Source organism: Pristiophorus japonicus, chromosome 15, assembly GCF_044704955.1.
Source record: "Pristiophorus japonicus isolate sPriJap1 chromosome 15, sPriJap1.hap1, whole genome shotgun sequence".
NCBI lineage: Eukaryota > Metazoa > Chordata > Chondrichthyes > Pristiophoridae > Pristiophorus > Pristiophorus japonicus.
In genome coordinates, this window is record NC_091991.1 from 152,260,583 (window position 1) to 152,286,451 (window position 25,869).

Below are 25,869 nucleotides of genomic sequence, written 5' to 3' on the forward strand. Positions count from 1 at the left end.
CAGAATGCTAATAAAGCCAGACCATGAAAAGGGAAGAACGAGTTTTTCTTTCGACCTGTGGCCTGGCCTGAAAATACTGAAAATAACCGATTGGAAGCAATGCTAATCATGGATTAAACACATGTACAAAAGAAGAACACAACGGGGGCTGTGGGATTTTAGTTACGATGTGTTTACAGATCAATATGAATTCCTGTTGTTCTCTGATCATAGATATTACCCCACTTGTCTTCAACTTTTCTTAACTGCGATTTCAAACCAAACAGAATCACGTAGGTCCGAATAATGACTTTCATCTAGACCTCATAAATCAGTCTGTGCCTCAACCCCTGGTGTGTGAGAGAAATAAAATGTTTGGAAATGCACTGCAAAGGCCGTTAATCAAGTAAGACTTACCCCAATATTTTCCTCCGTGCATTTGTTTTAACAAATCTGTTAACATTTACAAACAATGCATTTACGGATTCATCAAAACGAAACTGCAGAGCAAAATATGAGAGATAGAGTGGATTGAGACTTGCATTAGGTTTAAATTTAATGTATGACAAAAGCTCACACAGGACTGTTACTTTTTATAATTGTCCCAGATATCTTGAATTTACTTGTATATTTATTTGAATCAAGGGGGTTAAAGCCAGGAGTGGGTCAGTACAACTATGATACTGTTTAAAATATTCCAGTCTTCCAAAAAAGATCTGGTCTGTTCAAGCATGCACACATGTAAAATGATTAGCTCAACTGTATTGAGGCAAGTTGCTAAGCGCGATTCACTAAATGTACACAAAATATACTGAATAGATTTTAATTTTTACATCACGCTAGCACTCAAAGGCTTTGCAACTGGGAGCCTATTACTTAAATTCAAAAAACCTGTGAAATCCATCTGATGAAAGGGGATGTATGTGTGAAATGTATTGAATTGGTTCAGCATCTTAATTGTACTGACAAGGTGTGAATGTAACAATTCCAGTCCGAGCGTGTTTTCACTGCTTATTAATTTTTCCCAGAAAGCCATCCCATTTTAACTGTTAAGGTGGTGTCTGACAAGATAGAAGATTTTGGTTTCATTATGTGGAGCCAATTTCACACTATAGCAGATGTGCCAGACCCTATACAGCTGTTGTGCTTCAAAGCGTAAACAGGCCCAGGCTCCAGGAATAGGGAACACTGCAGACCCACTGTGTGTGCCTTCAGGTCAAGGAAGCCGCTTTCAGTTGTATAAATGCGATGAGCTGATTCTCTACATAAGCTCTCTGCGGGTCGCCATTAGGGTTGCTAACTCTGGTTGGACGTATTCCTGGAGGTTTCATCATGTGACCCTCCCAGCTGCAGCCATCCTGCCCCACCCTCCTGCCATTGGTCGCCCGACAGATCCATCCGTGCGTCACTCCGCCTCGTCTTCCCACATTAATTGGAACGTGATCAGACCCTCATTACCCAATTGGATGATTATTGACTGTCAGTCAACTGCCTTTTTTCCCCCATGTCCAATATTTTTTATAACTGATAAACAAAAGTGTCCAAGGAAAATGGAAAAAAATCACTTTTCTTAAATGCATCTATCATTTTTCTCCTGGGTTGCTGGCAGTAGTGTTCTGGAGATTAATCTGTCATTAATTGGCAACCCTAGTCTCCATATGGAAGCAGAGCTCAGTACAGCCTCTGAGACTGGCTGGCTCTCCATCCTGAATCTAAAAGCACTAAAGTTGCACACAGGAGTCACTCTCAAAACAAGATTCAGGGGGGTGAAATTGCCCCTTTTATCGACGGCAGTTAGCACCTCCGGGAGGCGCTAATGAGGCGCAAAATGGTTTTTGCCCGGGCGTGGCGCAAAAGTCGTCCCACGCGGATTTGGGTGGGGTTTTGCCGAAGCGATAGCAACCCGCTCCTACCGTGATGACGTCATCGTCGCGCTTACCGCCCCGGAAGATAAATAGCCCCGCGCAACCTACCTTCGCGCCTGCTGATGACAGCGACATCTTCAGCTGTCGAGTTGCAGTCGGGAACCGGATGGAGCGGCGCTATTTAAAGGCGCCATCTTGGAAACTATTTTCTATCAGAGAATCTCAGAAATTTACAGTGCAGAAGGAGACCATTTCCAACAGATAGGCAGAGTGACTGTTGGACTGATAGCAGTGATTTTTACCTCAAAGCATCTTCTGCCTCCTAACCTTTCCCCTGTATAACTCACGACAGTTTTGAAGTAAAATTATTTCTGTCGCTTCAAGGGGGCTGTGCTGGCAGTCGATCCTGCTCTGGCATTACCATCAGAGGATGCTTAGGAGAAGACAAAGGTGACGGCAATTACTGAGAAAGACACACAGAGAGGGAGAGAGAAAGGCAAAGACAAAGAGAGGGAGCACGACAGGGGGAGGTCCAAGGAGAGGCCCGGGGAGAGGCCCAGGGAGAGGTACAGGCAAAGACAGTCAGCATGACATGGAGAACCAGAGGCAGCAACACATGGTGGTCCACTAGGCTTCTCTGGATGTCTGCACACCGGCAATGATGGGCTCCATGGTGTGCACAGAGCTGCGTACAATGCAGAAGGCAGACTCCGCCAAGTTCCTTACCACTTCCGACAGGCTCTCGGGCACCCTTGACATTGTACCTATCAAGTCCAAGTGCATGGCCAGCACCCTTTGTGTGAACGCCACTCCGTTGAGGTCCTCATCCGAGTCCTGTGCAGCACAACTCACTTGCAACTCGCCCTCCGGGGAGATGGCTCCCGAAGTTCCCTTTCCCCTTGACCGTGCTGCAGCCCGCAAGGTCCTGGTGCATCACCCAGTGCAGACCCCTATGCTAATCCCTATCTAAGGATCGCATAGTGCCAGTCTCTGAGCTGGTGCCTGTGGGTGAAAGAAGCAGTAACGCAGTGCTTGGCTCCCCCTCTTCTTCTCCCTCATGACTGTGTTGGGGGGCTCAGACACAGGCTGCTCATCTGCTGCATGGTTATCTGAAAGCATAAGTGCCACAAGAGTCATGTTAAGGTGAGGGTTGGGGGGCAGGAATGGAGCAAGAAAGGCAGACAGTATGAGGAGCTAGAAAGTGATATGGCCTTCTAGTTTAACGGGAAAGTGGGATGGGAAGAGGAGATAAAGATACCATTGTTGCCCCCAGCGGCCTCGAGGTTTCTGCCAGCCACGGCACCCACCACCTGTGGGCCAATGAGCCGCAGCACTCACTCCTCCAAATCGGTCAGCTGGTGCAGTTCAGCTTCCCCCACTCCCCCTCCAGTCCGCTGCTGCTCCCTTCTGTTGTGTGCCATCTTGGCCTGCAAAAGAAAGGAACATGTGTGAGTAAGAGTCCAGTTATGTATGTGGAAGATATGGCTGCCATGGTTAAATAGCTGTGAATGTAGGAAAGGCATGAAATGAGGATGTGACTGTGAGTAGGCACAGATGGTTGGTGGTTGCTTGCTGGGTTAAGTGCTGGTTTGCAGAGTGAGCACAGACAGAGGCTCAGGGGCTGGTTATGTAAGATTTGTGGAAACAGGTACTCACCGCGACCACCCGACTGAGGTAGTTGAATTTCTTCCGGCAATGTGTTGGGCACCTGTCGACCACGGTGCTGGCCGACACCTCCGCGGCCACCTCTGCCCACATGGCCCTAAAAACCTGCAGCGCTGACCTTCCCCAGATGGAGAAACATAGAAAATAGGAACAGTAGTAGGCCATTCGGCCCTTTGAGCCTGCACCGCCATTCAATATGATCATGGCTGATCATCTTAACACCACATTTCCGCCTTCTCCTCATACTCCCTGATGGAGGGAACAGTGCATCCCTCCTTCTCTCCACTGGCCCCACCAATCTCTCCGATGCCAGATCATTGAACCAAGTGGTCCTTCCAGCTCATAGTCATCTCCAACAATGATGAAAATGACCAGATGCTGCCAGGTGACCAGAAAATGACATCCCCTTTAAGAACTGGAATGAGCAGGAGGCTGATTATCGCTGAATGAAAGTCAGCTGAAATTGGGTGCAGCCCTGGTAATAGCACCCCTGCAGTACCCCACTGAGGCCATTAGTGCCTCAGCTACCACCTCCCTCCATTACTAAGGTGAAAGTGCCCAATTTCGCTGGGCGCTAAATGTTCAAACAGATAAAACTTACTGCCCCAAATGTGGCACTACCGAATTTCGACCCTCGGTGTCAAGCGCTGGTATAAAAACATTATACGATTTTTAAAAATGCATTCTAGGCATGTGGGCATCGCTGGCAGGGCCAACGTTTATTGCTCATCCCTAGTTGTGCTGAACTGAGTGACTTGCTACCTCTTCAGAGGGCAATTAGGAGTCAACTATGTTAGCATGGGACTGGAGCCAGGTTTCCTTCCCTAAAGGACATTGGTGATCCAGTTGGGATTTTACAACAATCCAACAGCTTCATGGTCACTTTTACTGGTACCAGCTTTCTATTTCCAGATTTCTTTTTAAAAACTGAATTCAGATTTTCAAACTGCCAGGGTGTGATTTGCACTCATGTTCTACTGTATTATTAGTCCAGGCCTCTGATTACAATCCAGTAACATAAAAACATAAGAACATAAAAAATAGGAGCAGGAGTAGGCCATTCGGCCCCTTGAGCCTGCTCTGCCATTCAATAAGATTATGGCTGATCTTCTACCTCAACTGCACTTTCCTGCACTGTCCCCATCTCCCTTGATTCCCTTAATATCCAAAAATCTATTGATCTCTGTCTTAAATATAATCAAAGACTAAGCCTCCACAGCCCTCTGGGATAGAGATTTACAAAGATTCACCACCTTCTGAGTGAAGAAATTTCTCCTCATCTCAGTCTTAAATGGCCAACCATTTTTCTGAGACTGTGACCCCTGGTTCTAGACGCCCCAGCCAGGGGAAACATCCTCCCTGCATCTACCCTGTCAAGCCCCTGTAAGAATTTTGTATGTTTCAATGAGATCACCTCTCATTCTTGACGTGGCCGAAATTACCCACTGCCCGAAAAGGGGCGCACCTACCGATTCCGATGTGCTCCGGCCATCCCAATGCATGGGGCGGCCAAACCAGAGAAATTCAGCACTTGGTGCTTTTTTTTTGAAGCAGGGCGGAAGTGGCCTCATCATAGGGATGGGGTGGAGTGGCTGTCACTACTGGTGCGGAATTGGGGGCGGGGTGGAGTGTCCAACGCTGCAAGGTATCTGCGCCGTGCTGATGACATCATCGCGCTGGCGCATCAGGACATCCCTCCCCATCAGTTAAAGGGGAGGGCCGCTGCGAACTCTGCAGTCACTTTAGTGGCAAACACTGGGCCACCAGGGAGCGTTTGGCTGGGCCAGCGACCTGCCACCCAAGACGGGGTACCAGACTGCCTGTTGGCGGACCGGCCAAACCCGCGGCCATAATTGTTGGCCCGACCTGGTAGTCGGCAGACAAAAAACAAATAACATGGCGTCACTGGCAGCAACACCTCCCCTTTAAGAGCGGCTGTGCCGCCAAGCCACAGAGAGTGTACCAGCAGCAAAAGCTGTCAGTGGCACTGACCTGCAGTAGCGCTGCTCCCGAGGCAATTCCGGGAAAGGAGCAGTTTCCCGAGGGGCAATTTCGGGAAGAGGTCGACCCCGGTCCGTAAGGTCAGCGTGTGCATGCTGTGGCGGGAAAACGGATGGAGCTCCAAACCTGAGGAAGGGCAATTTTTAAAATGGCAGCCCCTCCACGGAAATTCGGCAGCCATTCCACACCGACCCGTGGCCTCTGCTTTCAGGCGGCCACAGGCCTTATAAAAAGGGGTCATTTCAACCCCATAAACTCTAGAGAATATAGGCTTAGTCTACCCAATCTCTCTTCTTGGACAAGCCCCCCATCCCAGGAATCAGTCTGGTGAACCTTCGTTGCTCTCTCTATATGGCAAGTATATCCTTCTTTAGATAAGGAGACCAAAACTGTACACAATAGTCCAGGTGTGGTCTCACCAGGGCCCTATATAATTGCTGTAATGTCCTTACACACTACTATAAATTCACACGAGGCACATTCTGCAGACAAGGTCACTCCGTAACCTGACTCTTTATTCACAGGCCAAGAAGTGATGACCCTGCGTGGGACCTCCCTTTATATACCTGGATGACCAGGTGAGGAGTGTCTCCCACAAGTTCATCCCCTGTGGTCAAGGTGTGCATTTCTTAGGTGTATACAGTATGCAGTGTTGTTACATGAAGGTTGCAGTTACATGAAGGTTACATACATGACATCATCTCCCCCCCCCCCCCCCAATGTCTTATGGGGTCAAAGATTAAGTCTTTCAGGCGGTTGACGCTTTCTCATGGAGCGCCACAGTTGGGGCTCTGGTTGTTGAGCCTTGGCATGCATCTCTGTCACCTGTCCGGGCTGGCCACAGGGACTGTGCATGCTGTTGAATGTTCTTGTTGCTCGTTCACTGGCGGAGGTGTGGGCAACATCTCATGATCTTCCTCAGGTTCCTCAGTGTCGATGCTGAACCTTTTCTTTACTTGGTCCAGATGCTTGCGGCATATCTGCCCATTGTTGAGTCTGACCACTACGACCCTATTCCCCTCTTTGCCAATTACAGTACCCTCAAGCCACTTGGGCCCCAAAGCGTGATTTAGAACAAATATAGGGTCATCGATTTCTCTTCATCTCCCCTTTGAGTTACAGTCATGGCACTCATTTTGGGACTGGCGCTTGCCCTCAACAATGTCTGACAGGACTGGATGAATGAGGGACAGCAGAGTTTTAAGTGTACGTTTCATGAGTAGTTCCGCGGGCGGGACTCCCGTGAGCGAATGCGGTCGGGATCTATAGGCGGCATTAAAGGGAGGGTCCTTGAATCCGGAGCATGCCCTGTTTTACAATTTGGACTGCACGTTCCGCCTGGCCATTGGTAGCCGGCTTGAACGGTGCAGTCCTGACATGTTTGATGCCATTACCCGACATGAACTCCCGGAATTCATAGCTAGTGAAACACGGGCCGTTGTCGCTAACCAGCAAGCCGTGGATCGCAAAGACCGCACGCAGACTCTCCACAGTGGTGGATGTCGTGCACAAATTCAATATGATGCACTCGATCCATTTCGAGCATGCATCAACAACAATGAGGAACATTTTTCCCATGAATGGTCCCGCGTAGTCTACGTGAATGCGTGACCATGGCCTGGTGGGCCAGGGCCACGGGCTGAGTGGGGCCTCCCTGGGGGCATTGCTCAGCTGGGCACACGTCGTGCATCTGCGAACACAGTGTTCCAGGTCTGAGTCAATTCCCGCCCACCATACATGTGACCGGGCAATTGCCTTCATTAGCACGATGCCTGGGTGCTCGCTGTGGAGTTCCCTGATGAATGCTTCCCTGCCCCTCTGGGGCATGACTACCTGGCTGCCCCATAGTAGGCAGTCGGCTTGGATGGAGAGCTCATCCATCCGTCTGTGGAACGGTCTGACCTCCTCGGGGCATGCTCCGTGTGCGGGCGCCCAATCCCCAGTCAGGACACATTTCTTAATCTAGGTTAGGAGGGGATCTCTGTTGGTCCAGATTTTGATCTGGCAGGTTGTGATGGGGGAGCTTGCGCTGTCAAAGGCATCAACGGCCATGACCATCTCAGCGCTTTGCTCCGCTGCCCCCTCAGTGGTGGCCAGTGGAAGCCTGCTGAGCGCGTCAGCGCAATTTTCGGTGCCTGGCCGGTGCCGTATGGTGTAGTCATACACAGCCAGCATGAGAGCCCATCGCTGTATGCGAGCTGATGCATTGGCATTGACAACTTTGCTGTCTGACAACAGGGATGTTAACGGCTTGTGGTCCATTTCTAACTTGAACCTTCTGCCAAAAAGGTACTGGTGCATCTTTTTCACCCCATAGACACATGCGAGTGCTTCCTTTTCAACCATCCCATATCCCCGTTCTGCTTGGGAGAACGACCTGGAGGCATAAGCCACAGGTTGGAGTTGGCCCTCATCATTACTCTGCTGCAACACGCACCCAACCCCATAGGATGATGCATCACATGTCAAAACCAATTTCTTACAGGGGCTGCACAGAGTCAACAACTTATTAGAACAAAGCAGGTTTCGCACCCGATTGAAAGCCCGTTCCTGACAGTCCCCCAAAACCAATCGCAACCCTTACGCAGGAGCACGTGTAGCGGCTCCAACAATGTGCTTAAGTTCGGCAGAAAGTTCCCGAAATAGTTCAAGAGTCCCAGAAATGAACGCAACTCCGATGTGTTGCCGGGCCTGGGCGCACGACGAATCGCCTCCGTTTTGGATTCAGTAGGCCGGATCCCGTCTGCGGCAACCCTCCTGCCCAAAAACTCGACCTCTGGGGCCAAAAGCACACACTTGGACTTCTTTAGTCGCAGGCCTACCCGGTCCAGTCGGCGTAGCATCTTCTCCAGGTTGTGGAGGCGTTCCTCGGTGTCTCGACCCGTGATAAGGATGCCATCCTGAAATACGATTGTTCCGGGGATGGATTTGAGCAGGCTTTCCATGTTCCTTTGAAAGATAGCGACCGCTGATCGAATGCCAAACGGACACCTGTTGTCGATAAACAGCCCCTTGTGCGTGCTGATGGTGGTCAGTAGCTTGGATTCTTCGGCCAGTTCCTGGATCATGTAGGCCGAAGTGAGGTCCAACTTGGTGAACAGCTTGCCGCCTGCCAGCGTGGCAAAAAGATCCTCCGCTCTCGGAAGTGGGTATTGGTCTTGTAGTGATTCTCGGTTGATAGTGGCCTTGTAGTCGCCACAGATCCTGACCGAGCCATCCGTTTTTAGGACAGGGACGATGGGGCTTGCCCAGTCACTGAATTCAACGGGCGAAATTATGCCCTCTCTAGCAGCCTGTCCAACTCACTCTCAATTTTCTCACGCATTACATAGGGCACAGCTCTGGCTTTGCGGTGCATTGGTCTGGCGTCCGGGGTGATGCATATCACTACTTTGGTACCCTTGAAAAACCCGACACCAAGTTGAAATAGTGACTCAAATTTCTGTAGGACCTGTGAGCATGAACTTCGCTCCACAGATGAAATGGCGTGCACATCCCCCCATTTCCAGTTCATCTCGGCTAGCCAGCTCCTCCCCAAAAGCATGAGATCATTTCCCGGGACAATCCAGAGTGGCAGCCGGTTCTCTGATCCTTTATGTGTGACCACCAACATTGCACTGTCTAGCACTGGAATGATCTCTTTGGTGTACGTTCGTAATTGCGTGTCAATGCGTTCTAGTTTGGGTCTGCTAGCTCTGAGTGCCCATAGCTTCTTGAATTGTTAGACACTCATGAGTGACTGGCTGGCCCCTGTGTCCAGCTCCATGCATACTGGGATGCCATTTAATCGGACTTTCATCATCATAGGTGGCTTTTTGGTATATGAGCTGTGGATGTTTGCCACATGAACCCGCTGAACTTCAGCGTCCATTGCTTTGTCCCAAGCATCAACCTGCCTTGCAGACCCCTCTTCTGGTTCATCTGCCTCATAAATTAGCCTCGCTGTGAGCTTCCTGCACATTCTGGCTAAATGTCCATTGGAGTTACAATTTCTACAGATAAACTGTTGAAACTTACAGGTTTTTGCAGCATATCTGCCCCCGCACCTCCAGCATGAGCTGAGATTATTGTGAACAAAAGGGCTGTTACCAGGCATTCCTCTCTGATTGTCTTTTTGATTACTCTTGAACACTCTGTTAGTGGGTGTCAATGGCCCCATCCCCAGGATGCATTGTACACCGTGATGGCGTAAATGTCCGTTCAATCTGCCATTGTCTCTGTTGAGGACCCACTCTAGAGTTTGTTGCTGCCTGGGTGGTGTCGAATTGCCCTTGCCTGCCTGTGGGGTTCTGAGTCACATTTACAATGTTAACTCCCTGATCCATCGCCACGTTGGAAGCAGAGTTGCGCGTGTATATTGTCTTGGTTTCCTCCTCCCCCGCCATGAAGGTCTGAGCCATCAACGCCGCCGCTTCCAAGGTTAAGTCCTTGGTCTCAATTAGCTTTCTGAAAATCCTGGCATGACCAATGCCCTCAATAAAGAAGTCCCTTAACATCTCCCCCCTGCAGGCGTCTGTGAACTTACAGAGGCTGGCCAAGCGCCGAAGGTCCGCAACGAAGTCCGGTATGCTCTGTCCTTCCCGACCTCGGTGTGTATAGAATCGGTGTCGGGCCACGTGTATACTGCTCGCCGATGTGTTCACCGATCAGTTTGCTGAGCTCTTCAACGGTTTTGTTCGCTGGCTTCTCGGGTGCAAGCAGGTCTTTCATCAGCGCGTACATCTTGGGTCCACAGCTGGTCAGTAGATGCACCCTTCGCTTGTCAGGCACTGCCGCTCCCAACCAGTCCTAAATGACAAAGTTCTGCTGGAGCGTCTCAACAAAATTGTCCCAGTCCTCACCAATACAGTACCATTCCTCTGTGCTACCGGTGGCCATTCTCGTGAGTTGTTGATTCCCGTTTCTCGTCGCCAAATGTAATGTCCTTACACACTATTATAAATTCACACGAGGCACATTCTGCAGACAAGGTCACTTCGTGACCTGACTCTTTATTCACAGGACCAAAAAGCGATGACCCTGTGTGGGACCTCCCTTTATATACCTGGATGACCAGGTGAGGAGTGTCTCCCACAAGTTCACCCCCTGTGGTCAAGGTGTGCATTTCTTAGGTGTCTACAGTATGCAGTGTTGTTACATGAAGGTTGCAGTTAAATGAAGGTTACATACATGACAATTGCAATAAGGCCTCTTGGGGCCGAAATTGCTCCTTCCCTTAAGGCCTTTAACCGCCAGAAATCGGCGGCCACACAACGGAGTGGAATGGCCGCGGTTTTTCGGGGAATGGCCGCCATTTTGAAAATTGCCCTCCTGTGGTATCCCGGCGGTGACCCGCTCCCCCACTACTGCTCCGCTGCAGCCGATCCATCCTAAGTGCATCATCAGAATGTGCACCGCCGATGTGGCCTCCGAACACGAAATTCTGCGCTGTAAATCTTGCTCCCATCGCTCGGTGTGACCGACAGCTTTTTCTGTCGGTTCACTGTGCTTGCAGTGCTTGTAAAATGGCGGTGTGGCTGCCATTAAAGGGTAGGACCTACTATTGCGGCCGCCATCTTTTTTTTTTTGTCAGCCGACTGCCAGGTCAGGCCGACAATTACATCCCTGGGTTCGGCCGGGCTGCCAGCAGGCAGCCTAGCACCCCCTCTTGGGTGCCAGGCCACTGGCCCGGCCAAAACCCTCCCTGCTGGCCCATTGGACCTAACTTAAAGAATCGCAGAGCTCACAGCGGCTCTCCCCTTTAAGTGAAGGGGAGAGACGTGACATGCCAGTGCGATGATGTCATCAGCGCTACGCTGATGAGTGACGGCAGCGGACACTCCACCCATCTCTCACTTCCGCCGCTCTACTCACCGAACTTCCGCTCACCGCCACACTTCCACCCCCATTATGACTGACTTCTAGGCCGTTCAAAAAAAAATGCCGAAGAGCAGAATTTCGCGCAAGAGGTCACCACATCCATGGTGAAAACAGTCGAAACACGTTAGGTGCGCCGCATTTTCAGCGGGGGGGCAATTTCAGCCCCCTTTACTCTTATGCTCAAAACCTCTTGTAACAAAGGCTAACCTACCATTTGCTTTCTTAATTGCTTGCTGCACCTGCATGTTAACTTTCAGTGATTTGTGTACAAGGACACCCAGGTCCCTCTGAACACCAACATTTACCAACCTCTCACCATTTAAAAAATACTCTGCTTTTCTATTTTTCCTACCAAGAAGGATAACTTCACATTTCTCCACATTATATTCCGTTTGCCCACTCACTTAGCCTGTCTATATCCCCTTTGAATCCTCCTCACAATTTACATTCGCACCTAGCTTTGTATCATCAGCAAACTTGGATATATTACATTTGGTGCCCTCATCCAAATCATTGATATAGATTGTGAATAGCTGAGGCCCAAGCACTGATCCTTGTGGTACCCCACTAGTTACAGTCTGCCAACCCGAAAATGACCCGTTTATTCCTACTCTCTGTTTTCTGTCCATTAACCAATCCTCAATCCATGCTAGTATATTGCCCCAATCCCATAAGCCCTAATTTTGTTTAGTAACCTTTTGTGTGGCATCTTATCGAATGCCTTCTGAAAATCCAAATACACCACATCCAATGGTTCCCCCTTATCTATTCTGCTAGTTACAATCTCAAAAAACAGATTTGTCAAACATGATTTCCCTTTCATAAATCTGTGTTGACTCTGCCCAATCCTATTATTATTTTCTAAGTGCCCTGTTACTACGTTCTTAATAATAGATCCTAGCATTTTCCCTACTGCTGATGTCAGGCTAACTGGTCTGTAGTTCCCAGTTTTCTCTCTCCCTCCTTTCTTAAAGAGTGGGGTTACATTTGCCACCTTCCAATCCATGGGAACCATTCTAGAGTCTGTGGAATTTTGGAAGATGACAACCAATGCATCCACTATCTATACCCTAGGATGTAGGTCATCAGGTCCACGGGTTTTATTGGTTTTCAGTCCCATTAATTTCTCCAGTACTATTTTTTTTTTTTTACCAACACCCATTTCTTTCAGTTCCTCATTCTCACTAGATCCTTGGTTCTCTACTATTTCTGGGAGGTTTTTTGCGTGAAGACAGACACAAAGTGGTAGAAATTGCCCCCTACCCGAAAAGGGGCGCTCCCACCCCGCTTCGATGGTTTTTCCCACAGCTGCAGATCAGGTCAACTCTTGCGCGACATTTGGCTCTTTGTTGTTTTTTTTTTCATGCATCCGGAACGCCAGCGGAAGTTCGGTGAGTATAGGGGCAGAAGTGAGGGGCGGGCGGAGTGTCCGCTGCTGTCACTCATCAGTGTAGCTCTGATGACATCATCACACTGGCAGCACGTCACGTCTCTCCCCTTCACTTAAAGGGGAGAGCCGCTGTGAGCTCTACGATTCTTTAAGTTAGGTCCAATGGGCCAGCAGGGAGGGTTTCGGCCGGGCCAGTGGCCTGGCACCCAAGAGTGGGTAGATCGGCCGTGCACACGGTGATGACGCACTTAAGACCGATCAACAGTCTCGGAGTGGTCGGGGCGGGGAGATCGGGGCACCGCCGGGAAAACTCGGGAGGGCAATTGGGCTAGCAGCGGCCATTCCACGAAAACTCCACAGCGTGGCTATCGATTTGCAGTGGTAACAGGCCTTAAGGAAAGGGGCAATTTCGGCCCCAAAGTATTTGTCTAATTTCTCTACCATTTCCTTGTTCCCCATTATAATTTCTCCTGCCTCAGCCTGTTTCGCTAATCTTCTCTCCTTTTTACATGCCTATAGAACATAACCATCTACACTACCGTACCTTTAAGGTTCAATCCCCTGATCCTCTCTCTCCCATATCACAACAAAGTCAATCAAATATCGTCTTATGGGTGTAAATCAAAACCGGTAACACTTTGAATTAGTCCACATTGATGGGGGAAGTAAGTACTGCCTGTTGATCTATGGATGTGCAAGTTACTGAAAGTGTTGGCTTCCAACATCCAACCATCAACACTCACTCACACAATGATTTCATTCCAACAAAGTGACAACATTTTTATCACCGATCCTCTTTGTTAATATTAAAAACTGCAGTTTTTTTACTATATAATATTGATCTGCAAAACTGCAACTGTGTGATTATTGGGAAAAAAACAGGTGCTCTGTGCTCTGCCTGCAGTGTGTTATACACCACGGTTGAACACCTCCAGATAAGTTCTCAGGCCAGTCAGAAGTTTCAACATTCCTTAAAGTGAAAGGAGTCACTTGGGGATGCAGGCAGCTTCTCGTTGTCGGTCACATCAGTCTGGGGAGAGGAACACTAGAAATCGCAGCTCTCTGCTGAAGTCAAACGTTGACTTTAAACGGTCCGGAAATGTTTTGACTTTTTTTAATACACTTTTGTTCTTTGCCAACTTTTCTGCTTCTATGAAATGCTAACTGAATTAAAATACATCTCAGAAAGCTGTGAACTGACTGGCTCTCTGGGACTTTGATTACGTGAAGAGTCTAGAGATGCTGGGATCATTCCCATAAGAGCAGAGAAGGTTAAAGGGAAATGTAATAGTGGTGTTCAAAATGATGAGGGGTTTTGATAGGAGTAAATACGAAGAAACTGTTTCCACTGGCCGGAGGGTAAGTAATCACGGGACTGAAATTTAAAATAATCGCCAAAAGAACCAGAGGGAAGATGAGAATTTTTTTTACGCAAGGAGTTGTTATGATCTGGAATGCACTGCCTAAAAGGGTGATGGAAGCAGATTCAATAGTAACTTTCAAAAGGGAATTGGATAAATACTTGAAGAGGAAAAGTTGCAGGTCTATGGGGAAAGGGCAGGGGAGTGGGATTCACTGGATAGCTCTTTCAAAGAGCCGGCACAGGCACAATGGGCCGAATGGCCTCCTGCCATGCTATATTATTCTATCTCCCAGTGAGATACAGGATGATACTGAACATGGGAAATCCTGCATATCAATACACGACTGAAGCATTTGGAAACTAACCAAAGAACTAGACTATGTATTCCTGGAGCAATTGTTTTGTTTCAGTAACAAGATCTCAGGAGACCCAATAGTGCTGAAATAATGTCAGGATTATTAACTAGGCATGAAAAGCCTCACCTAGAAATGTCTATTTGTGTTTCCAGAAGTAAATCTGAAGCGACAATAACTGATGCTGTCTTTGATTTTAATCGCTCCCACCGTTGCCGGCCGAGCCTTCAGCTATCTCGGCTCTAAGCTCTGGAAATCCCCCCTCTCCACCTCTCCACCAATGTTCCCCCTAATTTTAGATTTGGGTGCGCGGTCCCTTTAATGGGCTGCACGGCCCATTCAAAGTTTCGCGCATGAAAGCCGGTCCCAGGCTGCGCAGGACTGGCAGACAGCTGCACAGCTTAGAGGCAACATTGCTCCCTATCTCTCTCTCCTCCTTTAAGATGCTCCTTAAAACCTACCACTTTGGCCAAGCTTTTGGTCACCTGTCCTAATATCTCCTTATGTGGCTCGGTATCAAATTTTGTTTGATAACGCTCCTGTGAAGCGCCTTGGGATGTTTTACTACGTTAAAGGCACTATATAAATGCCAGTTGTTATTGTTCAGCCTCTGTGTGCAGCTGGCCTTTGGGGTGTGTAGAGGGAGTGTTGTATTAAACTGCATCTTACAGAACCGATGTTCCCTCCATGTTGTTTTCATATTAAAGATCCGTTTGCAGTGGTTGTGGTGTCACAATTAAGTTGGCTCCCATTGTCACCAGTTGCACTGTTTAGACTGCAAAGTATGTGCAGCAACAGTGCGAGAACAGTCCATGAGCAAAGTCGCCATTCATCACTTCTGAATGGCAACACGTATTACCGCGTACTGACAGCTGAGGGGCCAGCCTGCTCATGACGACAGATGCTAGGCAAGTGGTGGTGAGCAGACACATTTCGCCACTCCTTCCAACAGCACCGACCCCAGTCGTTCAACCTGCAGGTGTGCCTGTGGTTAACAGAGTCATTTAACCTGCAGGTTTGCCTCCAGTTAACGGAAAATTTGTCTAGCTTCCAATCATTCCCTTGCACACTGCATCTGTTCACCGGTGCATTCCATGGGACAGTGCCCCAGTACAATGACGACACCACAACTTGGCTTCGTCCCACCCTTTCATGTAATTTCTACTATCCGTGCATGCTCCTGTTCCCAGGACAGTTCCACAAATTGGGTTCCAAAGAGATTACTGACAGGTTGGAGACTGGTGATCGCTGGTCTGAGGGATGGAGGTGGGGAGGGGGGTGGGGGGGAACGACGGAGAGGGAACATTCACAACATCATTAAAGCACCAAATGTTTTCTTCCAGTAATAAACTTGTATGTTTCTGTCAGTCAACGCCTTGATACCTGCTCTGCTCATGTCTGTAGGTGGCGACCGCAGCAGCACAGGAAGTGTGGCCAGCGCTCGGAGTTCGGGGAGTGGTCAGAGTGCAGGGAGCACGGCTGCAGCCTCGGGTCCCGATGGGAGTAAGGTACTGCACACATCGCATTGATACTCTTGCTTTGTAAACTGCCTGCTGCACCACGGAGGATCAGAGGCCCTGAGACTATGCAGAGCGATAGTTAAAAGTCGTGGAGCGAAGGCTTTCACGCGAATGTGTTAGGCATTTCTACGCTGCAATGGAGCGTCATTTCAGAGCCTGCGTTAATTCCTTACAATGTTTCTCAATTGCTGAGTGCCATTGAGAGAGTCTGTGCCATTGGACCACTCGGTGTGAGGAAATCATCCCCTTGGTCCCTAACATTTCATGAGCTTCAATTAATTCACCAGAACTATGATTCGCAAAAGCACTGTGGATGACAAAGGCACTGCCCGAATACAGACCAGTGAAGTCCCCTGCTTTGTGCTGAGTTAGCCCCTCTGACCAGGGTGGCAATATGGTTCCTACAACTGATCTCAAATTCCCTCTGCTGGAGAGGGGAGCAGAATTCAGCAAGGGCACCTGTATGACGTCTGTATGTGCGTGCATGTGTGTATTGCACCAAGAGAGGGCAGCATTGAGCTCAGCTGTGATGGCCTTCACGGTAAAATAGCCTGCCACTTAGGTGATGCACCAGATGGCCACTGGGACCTGTGGAATGATATTCCAGTGCCTGCAAGGTTGAGGAAGACAGAAAACCCTCTAAATAATATGCATATGAAGGTAAACTCTCTCCTTTCTCTCTCTCTTTTTTGATCTCACCTTGTCCCCATCCTGTCCCGTCACCTGCTGGTGATATTCTTGAGGGGCAGCCATCTCCAGGTTCCACTAACGCCAGCCTGAACTGACTACTTCCTGTGAGCAGTCGTGGGTGGGACACCCAGTGTTACTCGGTACCTCTCTATAAGCAGCGAGACCGAGATAAAGAACTCGGTAGCACGGGAGAATGGGAGTTCAAGAGCATAGGAGTCGGATACAAAGTAACAGGGGAGTTGGGGACTCAGCAACATAGGGATGGAAACAAATCAAGAGAACAATAACCCCATTCCCTCAAAGCACGATTTATTATAATTTGATGGATAATTGTCCTTTGATAAACAAGTTGATGTGTTGTCATCCGTACAGGATTTCTTAATAGTCTGAAGCTTCGAGCCATTAATTACAGTCTCATTATCCAATAGGTGGGGAGTCTATGCTTACCACAAGCAACCAACAGAAACTTTCAGTTGATGACGCATTAGCATCATGCCTGCAGTACACATTAAGAATATGTCATGATTTGAAACTGATCTCATTTCATATGTTAGTAAATGTTTAAAATTTGCAAATTTTTAAAATGCACTCACCCGAGAAAAGCAGTATCTTTAATTTTTACATGTGAAACGCCCAGGCAGTAACGGGGCACTAAGGGGTTAGCAACCAGGTGCGGCGGATTCACCGACCGCCATGAACTACCCTGCCACTTTTGCGCTGGCGCTAACACTTACTGCCTCGCTATCTTGCGTCCCGTAGATCGAGATGTCATCCGGTGCGCAGCGCCCCGTTACCGCCCCTGATGTGATATTCGCTCCCGCCCCCGCTGCATCGCCAGGCTTCAACAACGGCCGCAACAGGAGATGTTGTCGCCTTGGCTGGCCGCTTGGGAGTGATATTTAAAGGCAGTTGTGGTCCAGTAGGGCAAACTTTATTCTTTACACCAGTCTGGTGTCTGCGGAATGTTTTTCACGGCTGATTGCTGCGCGATTCCTCAGTCCTCCACTCTCTGAGAGTGCTTGGGGCTGTAATAGAAGTCATGCACGTCATGTGGCCCCACAGAAATAAGAGGAAGAATCTTGCAACGCATCATGGGCCCTTCCCTTTAAGTGAGGGAAGGGAACCTCTGATGCCGACAGCACTGCACTGAACATTCTTCAGCGATCTGCCACTATGGCTCCTCTCTCATACTTTAGCGCTCTAAGAGAAGTTGTAGCACTTGATTTAGCACTCCACCTCCCCCTTGGAGCGCTAAAGCTGAAATTCCCGGGACGAAAAAAGGATTATCGCCTGCCGATACTTTACTCAGTTTTCAAAAGTATTCGCCCCAAATGGGACAAAACAGAATTTCTAGCCCATAGTATCATCAGATTATATGCATCATCACAGTCAATTATTGACATGTGTTTCTATCTAAAATATACAGATCCCTCAGCAAGTTGCATCTTTTATAGCCCCTTTAATTGAATAAAAACCCTCAAAATGCTTGATGATTAATGAAAATAAGCACTATTCACCAGTTTTTAGTAATGTTTTAATCGCCACCTGCAAATAAAATAATTGGACTGTGAATAATGACAGGACTTTACAGAAAAATCCCATATGTAAAGAAATCAAAGGCTTAAAATAAGCAGATCCCTTATAAAAGCAGCATCTCTGCTTCAGTCCCCCAACATGTAGCAGTCTTAAAATAGCTTCCCTTGTCAAAGTACTGATGCAGAATGTTCAGTTAGAGAGCAGCATCCACACACACTGTCTCAACAATATCAGCCAGATCTCGTGTGTCACCTCACAATTGCTGAGGCGCAGTTAATACTCCAAATACATGAAGATGTGGTCTGGAGTACATTCGTGTAATGGTTATGTTACTGGATCAGTAATCCAGAGAATGCAAATTCCACTTGCGTGATGGCAGGTAGAGAATTTTGAAATCACTTTACAAAATCGGAAAATAAAAAGCTGGTATCGGTAAAAGTGACCATGAAGCTGTTGGATTCTCGTAAAAACCTAACCGGTTCACAAATGCGCTTTAGGGAAGGAAACCTTCTGTCCTTACCAGGTCTGGCCAATATGTGATTCATAGAAACATAAAAACATAGAAAATAGGTGCAGGAATAGGCCATTTGGCCCTTCGAGCCTGCACCACCATTCAATAAGATCATGGCTGATCGTTCACCTCAGTACCCCTTTCCTGCTTTCTCTCCATACCTCTTGATCCCTTCAGCCATAAGGGCCATATCTAACTCTCTCTTGAATATATCCAATGAACTGACATCAACAACTCTCTGCGGTAAGGAATTCCGCAGGTTAACAACTCTCTGAGTGAAGAAGTTTCTCCTCATCTCAGTCCTAAATGACTTTCCCCTTATCCTTAGACTATGTCCCCTGGTTCTGGACTTCCCCAACATCGGGAACGTTCTTCCTGCATCTAACCTGTCCAGTCCCGTCAGAATTTTATATGTTTCTATGAGGTCCCCTCTCATCCTTCTAAACTCCAGTGAATAAAGGCCCAGTCGATCCAGTCGATCCACATATGTCAGTCCTGCCATCCCGGGAATCATTCTGGTAAACATTCGCTGCAGTCCCTCAAATAGCAAGAACGTCCTTCCTCAGATTAGGAGACCAAAACTGAACACAATATTCCAGGTGAGGTCTCACCAAAGCCCTGTACAACTGCAGTAAGACCTTCCTGTTCCTATACTCAAATCCTTAGTTATGAAGGCCAACATACCATTTGCCGCCTTCACCGCCTGCTGTACCTGCATGCCAATTTTCAATGACTGATATACCATGACACCCACGTCTTGTTGCACCTCCCCTTTTCCTAATCTGCCGCCATTCAGATAATATTCTGCCTTCATGTTTTTGCCACCAAAATAGATAACCTCACATTTATCCACATAATACTGCATCTGCCATGCATTTACTCACTCACCTAACCTGTCCAAGTCACCCTGCAGCCTCTTAGCATCCTCCTCACACCTCACAGCTTAGTGTCATCTGCAAACTTTGAGATATTACACTCTATTCCCAGCACTGAGCCCTGCAGCACCCCACTAGTCACTGCCTACCATTCTTAAAAGGACCGTTTATCCCGATTCTCTGCTTCCTGTCTGCCAACCAGTTCTCTATCTATGTCAATACATTAACCTCAATACCATGTGCTTTAATTTTGCACACCAATCTCTTGTCTGGGGCCTTGTCAAAAGCCTTTTGAAAGTCCAAATACACCTCATCCACTGGTTCTCCCTTGTCCATTCTATTAGTCACAGTCTCAAAAAATTCTAGAAGATTTGTCAAGCATGATTTCCCTTTCATAAATCCATGCTGACTTGGACCGATCCGGTCACTGCTTTTCAAATGCGCTGCTATTTCATCTTTAATAATTGATTCCAACATTTTCCCCACTACTGTTGTCAAACTAACCAGTCTATAATTACCCATTTTCTCTCTCGCTCCTTTTTTTAAAAGTGGTTTACATTAGCTACCCTCCAGTCCATAGGAACTGATCTAGAGTCGATAAGCTGTTGGAAAATGATCACCAATGCATCCACTATTTCTAGGGCCACTTCCTTAAGTACTCTGGGATACAGATTATCAGGCCCCAGGGATTTATCGGCCTTCAATCCCATCAATTTCCCGAACACAATTTCCCGCCTAATAAGGATATCCTTCAGTTCTCCCTTCTCACTAGACCCTCGGTCCCCTAGTACGTCCGGAACGTTATTTGTGTCTTCGTTCATGAAGACAGAACCAAAATATTTGTTCAACTGGTCTGCCATTTCTTTGTTCCCCATTATAAATTCACCTGAATCTGACTGCAAGGGACCTACATTTGTCTTCACTAATCTTTTTCTCTTCACATACCGATGGAAGCTTTTGCAGTCAGTTTTTATGTTCCCGGCAAGCTTCCTCTCATACTCTATTTTCTCCCTCCTAATTAAACCCTTTCTCCTCCTCTGCTGAATTCCAAATTTCTCCCAGTCCTCAGGTTTGCTGCTTTTTCTGGCCAAATTATATGCCTCTTCCTTGGATTTAACACTTTCCTTAATTTCCCTTGTTAGCCACGGTTGAGCCACCATCCCCGTTTTATTTTTACTCCAGACTGGGATGTACAATTGTTGAAGTTCATCCATGTGATCTTTAAATGTTTGCCATTGCCTATCCACCGTCAACCCTTTAAGTGTCATTTGCCAGTCTATTCTAGCCAATTCACATCTCATACCAGTCCTACACCAGCATAGCTGACTTTTAAGTGCCCTCTGAAGTAGCCTAACAAATTGTTTCAAAGTGGTTCAAGAACAACCACTTTCTCAGGGCAACTAGAGATGGGCAATAAATACTAGTCTTGTCAGCGAACCCCGCATCGCGGGAATACAATTTTAAAAAAGGAAGTTGGAAATGGAAAAGAGGTAACAGCAGCGTAAAACAGGCTTTGTTAAACAATGAACACAGGAATTTCATGTGAACACATTTACTTTTGGGATGTGGGCAAAACTGGTATGGTAGCATTTATTACCCAACCCAGATAGTATTTATTACCCATCGTAGGTAGAGTTTATTACCCAGCCATGGTAGTATTTCTACCCCATCCAAGGTAGCATTTATGACCCATCCCAGATAGTATTTATTACCCATCCCTGGTAATATTTATTACACAACAACAACAACAACGTATTTATATAGCGCCTTTAACGTCATGAAATGTTCCAAGGTGCTTCACAGGAGTATTATGAGACAAAAAAATTTGACACCGAGCCGCATAAGAGGAATTAGAGCACGTGACCAAAAGCTTGGTCAAAGAGGTAGGTTTTAAGGAGCATCGTGAAAGAGGGTAGAGAGGCAGGGAGATTTAGGCAGGCATTAGGGCCTAGGCAACAGAAGGCACGGCCACCAATGGCTGAACGATTATAATCAGGGATGCTCAAGAGGACAGAATTAGAGGAGCGCAGATATCTTGGGGGGGTTATGGGACTGAAGGAGATTACAGAGATAGGGAGGGGCGAGGCCATGGAGGGATTTGAAAACAAGAATGCGAAATTTGAAATTAAGGCATTGCTTAACCGGGAGCCTATGTAGGTCAGTGAGCACAGGCATAACACAGAAACATAGGTGCAGGAGTAGGCCATTTGGCCCTTCGAGCCTGCACCACCATTCAATAAGATCATGGCTGATCATTCCCTCAGTAACCCTTTCCTGCTTTCTCTCCATACCCCTTAATCTCTTTAACCGTAAGGGCCATATCTAACTCCCTCTTGATGCCAGTTCATTGGATATATTCAACAACTCTCTGCGGTAGAGAATTCCACAGGTTAACAACTCTCAAAGTGAAGAAGTTTCTCCTCACCTCGGTCCTAAATGGCATACCCCTTATCCTTAGACTGTGTCCCCTGGTTCTGGACTTCCCCAATATCGGGAACATTCTTCCTGCATCTAACCTGTCCAGTCCCGTCAGAATTTTATATGTTTCTATGAGATCCCCTCTCATCCTTCAAAACTCCAGTGAATACAGGCCCAGTCGATCCAGTCTCTCCTCATATGTCAGTCTTGCCATCCCGGGAATCAGTCTGGTGAATCTTCGCTGCACTCCCTCAATAGCAAGAACGTCCGTCCTCAGATTAGGAGACCAAAACTGAACACAATATTCCAGATGAGGCCTCACTAAGGCCCTTTACAACTACAGTAAGACCTCCCTGCTCCTATACGCAAATCCCCTAGCTATGAAGGCCAACATACCATTTGCCTTCTTCGCCGCCTGCTGTACCTGCATGCCAACTTTCAATGACTGATGTACCATGACACCCAGGTCTCGTTGCACCTCCCCTTTTCCTAATTTGCCGCCATTCAGATAATATCCAAAGTGGATAACCTCACATTTATCCACATTATACTGCATCTGCCATGCATTTGCCCACTCACCTAACCTGTCCAAGTCACCATGCAGCCTCTTAGCATCCTCCTCACAGCTCACACCGCCACCTAGCTTAGTGTCATCTGCACACTTGGTGATATTACACTCAATTCCTTCATCTAAATCATTGATGTATATTGTAAATAGCTGGGGTCCCAGCGCTGAGCCCTGCGGCACCCCACTAGTCACAGCCTGCCATTCTGAAAAGGACCCATTTATCACAACTCTCTGCTTTCTGTCTGCCAACCAGTTCTCTATCCATGTCAATACATTACCCCCAATATCATGTGCTTTAATTTTGCACACCAATCTCTTGTGTGGGACCTTGTCAACACAAGTCAAAATACACCACATCCACTGGTTCTCCCTTGTCCACTCTACTAGTTACATCCTCAAAAAATTCTAGAAGATTTGTCAAGCATGATTTCCCTTTCATAAATCCATGCTGACTTGGACCGATCCTGTCACTGCTTTCCAAATGCACTGCTATTTCATCCTTAATGATTGATTCCAACATTTTCCCCACTACTGATGTCAGGCTAACCAGTCTATAATTACCCATTTTCTCTCTCCCTCCTTTCTTAAAAAGTGGTGTTACATTAGCTACCCTCCAGTCCATAGAAACTGATCCAGAGCAGGAAAATGATCACCAATGCATCCACTACTTCTAGGGCCACTTCCTTAAGTACTCTGGATGCAGACTATCAGGCCCTGGGGATTTATCGGCCTTCAGTCCCATCAATTTCCCTAACACAATTTCCTGACTAATAAGGATTTCCTTCAGTTCCTCCTTCTCGCTAGATCCTCGGTCTCCTAGTATTTCCGGAAGGTTATTTGTGTCTTCCTTCGTGAAGACAGAACCAAAGTATTTGTTCAATTGGTCTGCCATTTCTTTGTTCCCCATTATAAATTCACCTGATTCTGATGGCAAGGGACCTACGTTTGTTTTCACTAATCTTTTTCTCTTCATATATCTATAGAAGCTTTAGCAGTCAGTTTTTATGTTCCCAGCAAGCTTCCTCTCATACTCTATTTTCCCCCTCCTAATTAAACTCTTTATCCTCCTCTGCTGAATTCTAAATTTCTCCCAGTCCTCAGGTTTGCTGTTTTTTCTGACCAATTTATATGCCTCTTCCTTGGATTTAATATTATCCTTAATTTCCCTTGTTAGCCACGGTTGAGCCACCTTCCCCGTTTTATTTTTACTCCAGACCATGATGGGTGAACGGAACTTGGTGCAAGTTAGGACACGGGCAGCTGAGTTTTGGAACTCTAATTTATGTGGGATAAAATGTAGGAGGCTAGCCAGGAGTGCATTGGATAGTCAAATCCAGAGGTAACAAAGGCATGTATGAGAGCTTCAGCAGCGGATAAACTGACGCAAGGACGGACACGGACGATGTTACGGAGGTGGAAATAAGCGGTCTTAATTATGCTGCAGAAATATAGTCGAAAGCTCATTTCAGTGTCAAATATGACACCAAGGTTGTGAACAATGTGGTTCTGCCTCAGGCAGAAGTTGGGGAGAGGGATGGAGTCAGTGGCTAGAGTTTGTGGCAGGGACCTAAAACAATAGCTTCGGTCTTCCCAATATTCAATTGGAAAAAATTCCTGCTCAACCAGAACTGGATGTCAGACATGCAGTCAGACAATTTAGAGATCGTGGAGGAGTCGAGAGAAGTGGTAGTGAGGTAGAGCTGGGTGTCATTAGCGTACATGTGGAAGCTGACGCTGTGTTTTCAGATGATGTCGCCAAGGGGCAACATGTAGATGACAAATAGGAGGGAGCCAAGGATAGATTCTTGGGGGACACCAGAAGTAACGAAGTGGGGGCAGGAAGAGAAGCTGTTGCAGGTGATTCTCTGGCTATGATTAGATAGATAAGAATTGAACCAGGCGAGTGCAGTCAGACCCAACTGGACGACGGTGCAGAGGCGTTGGCGAGGTTTAGAGTGGTCAACCATGTTAAAAGCTGCAGACAAATCAAGAAGGACGAGGAAGGATAGTTTGCCTTTGTCACAGTCACAAAGGATGTCATTTGTGACTTTGTTGAGAGCCATTTCGATACTGTGGCAGGCGTGGAAGCCAGATTGGAGGGAATCATACATGGAGTTGCAGGAAAGATGGGCACGGTTTGGGAAGTGATAACATGTTCAAGGACGTTGGAGATGGTGCGGTAGTACTATCCAGGTAGTGTTTCTTACCCATCCCAGATTTGTATTTATTATCCACCTCAGGTAGCATTTATTACCCATACCAGGTAGTATTTATTTTCCAGTCCAGATAGCATTTATTACCCATCCCAGGTCGTATTTATTACGCAGTTCAGGTAGTAAATTGTTATGCATCCCAGGTTTGTATTTATTTTCCAGTCCAGGTAGAATTTATTACCCATCCCAGATAGTATTTATTACCCAGTCCAGGTAGCATTTATCACCCATCCCAGATAGTATTTATTACCAATCAGACATAGTATTTAATCCCCATCCCAGGTAATATTTATTACGCAGTTCAGGTAGTATTTATTACCAATCACAGGTAGCAATTATTATCCATCTCAGCTTGTTATTATTATACATCCCAGAAAGTATTTATTATCCATCCAATTAAGAAAAAAAGAAAGACTTGCATTTATATAGCGCTTTTCATGAATGCCGGATGTCTCAAAGCACTTTATAGCCAATGAATGTAGTCACTGTTGTCATGTGGGAAACACAGCAGTCAATTTGCACACAGCAAGCTCTCACAAACAGAAATGTGATAATGAGCAGGTAATCTGTTTTTGTTACGTTGATTGAGGGATAAATATTGGCCAGGACACCTGGGATAACTCCCCTGCCCTTCTTCAAAATAGTGCCATGGGATCTTTTGCATGCACCTGAGAGAGCAGATGGGGCCTCGGTTTAATGTCTCATCTGAAAGACGGCACTTCTGACAGTGCAGCACTCCATTAAGAGTGTCAGCACAGAATGTTTGTACTCAAGTTCCTAGGGCCCAAGTTTTGAGCCGCGCCTAGAACGGCGCAGACCCGACCTGGACGCCCGTTTTTCGTGCCACAAAGTGCGCCTAAAAAAAATCTCCAGATTCTCCACCTTCCTGCAGATCCTCTGGCCCTCGGCGCAGCGCAGCAGGAGCTGTAGGAGGCGGAGCCAGGTCCCTGCGTTGAAAACAGTGCCGGGACCTCTGCACATGCGTGCTACAGTGGGCGTGCAAGTGCAGAAGCTCCAGGCGTCCGAAACTGTGTGGGAGGGGCCCGAAGCACGCAGCCCCTAG

The 25,869-nt window shown here is 47.3% G+C and overlaps 1 protein-coding gene across 1 annotated transcript in view; it reads left to right on the top strand.

Annotated features, from left to right (window-relative positions):
* Window positions 1-25,869, top strand: part of caskin1 (CASK interacting protein 1) — a 711,174-nt gene that overhangs the window by 617,384 nt on the left and 67,921 nt on the right. The window contains exon 13 of the mRNA XM_070856774.1: window positions 15,880-15,983. Coding sequence (XP_070712875.1) covers window positions 15,880-15,983 — 104 coding nt within the window. The remainder of the gene's footprint in view (window positions 1-15,879; window positions 15,984-25,869) is intronic.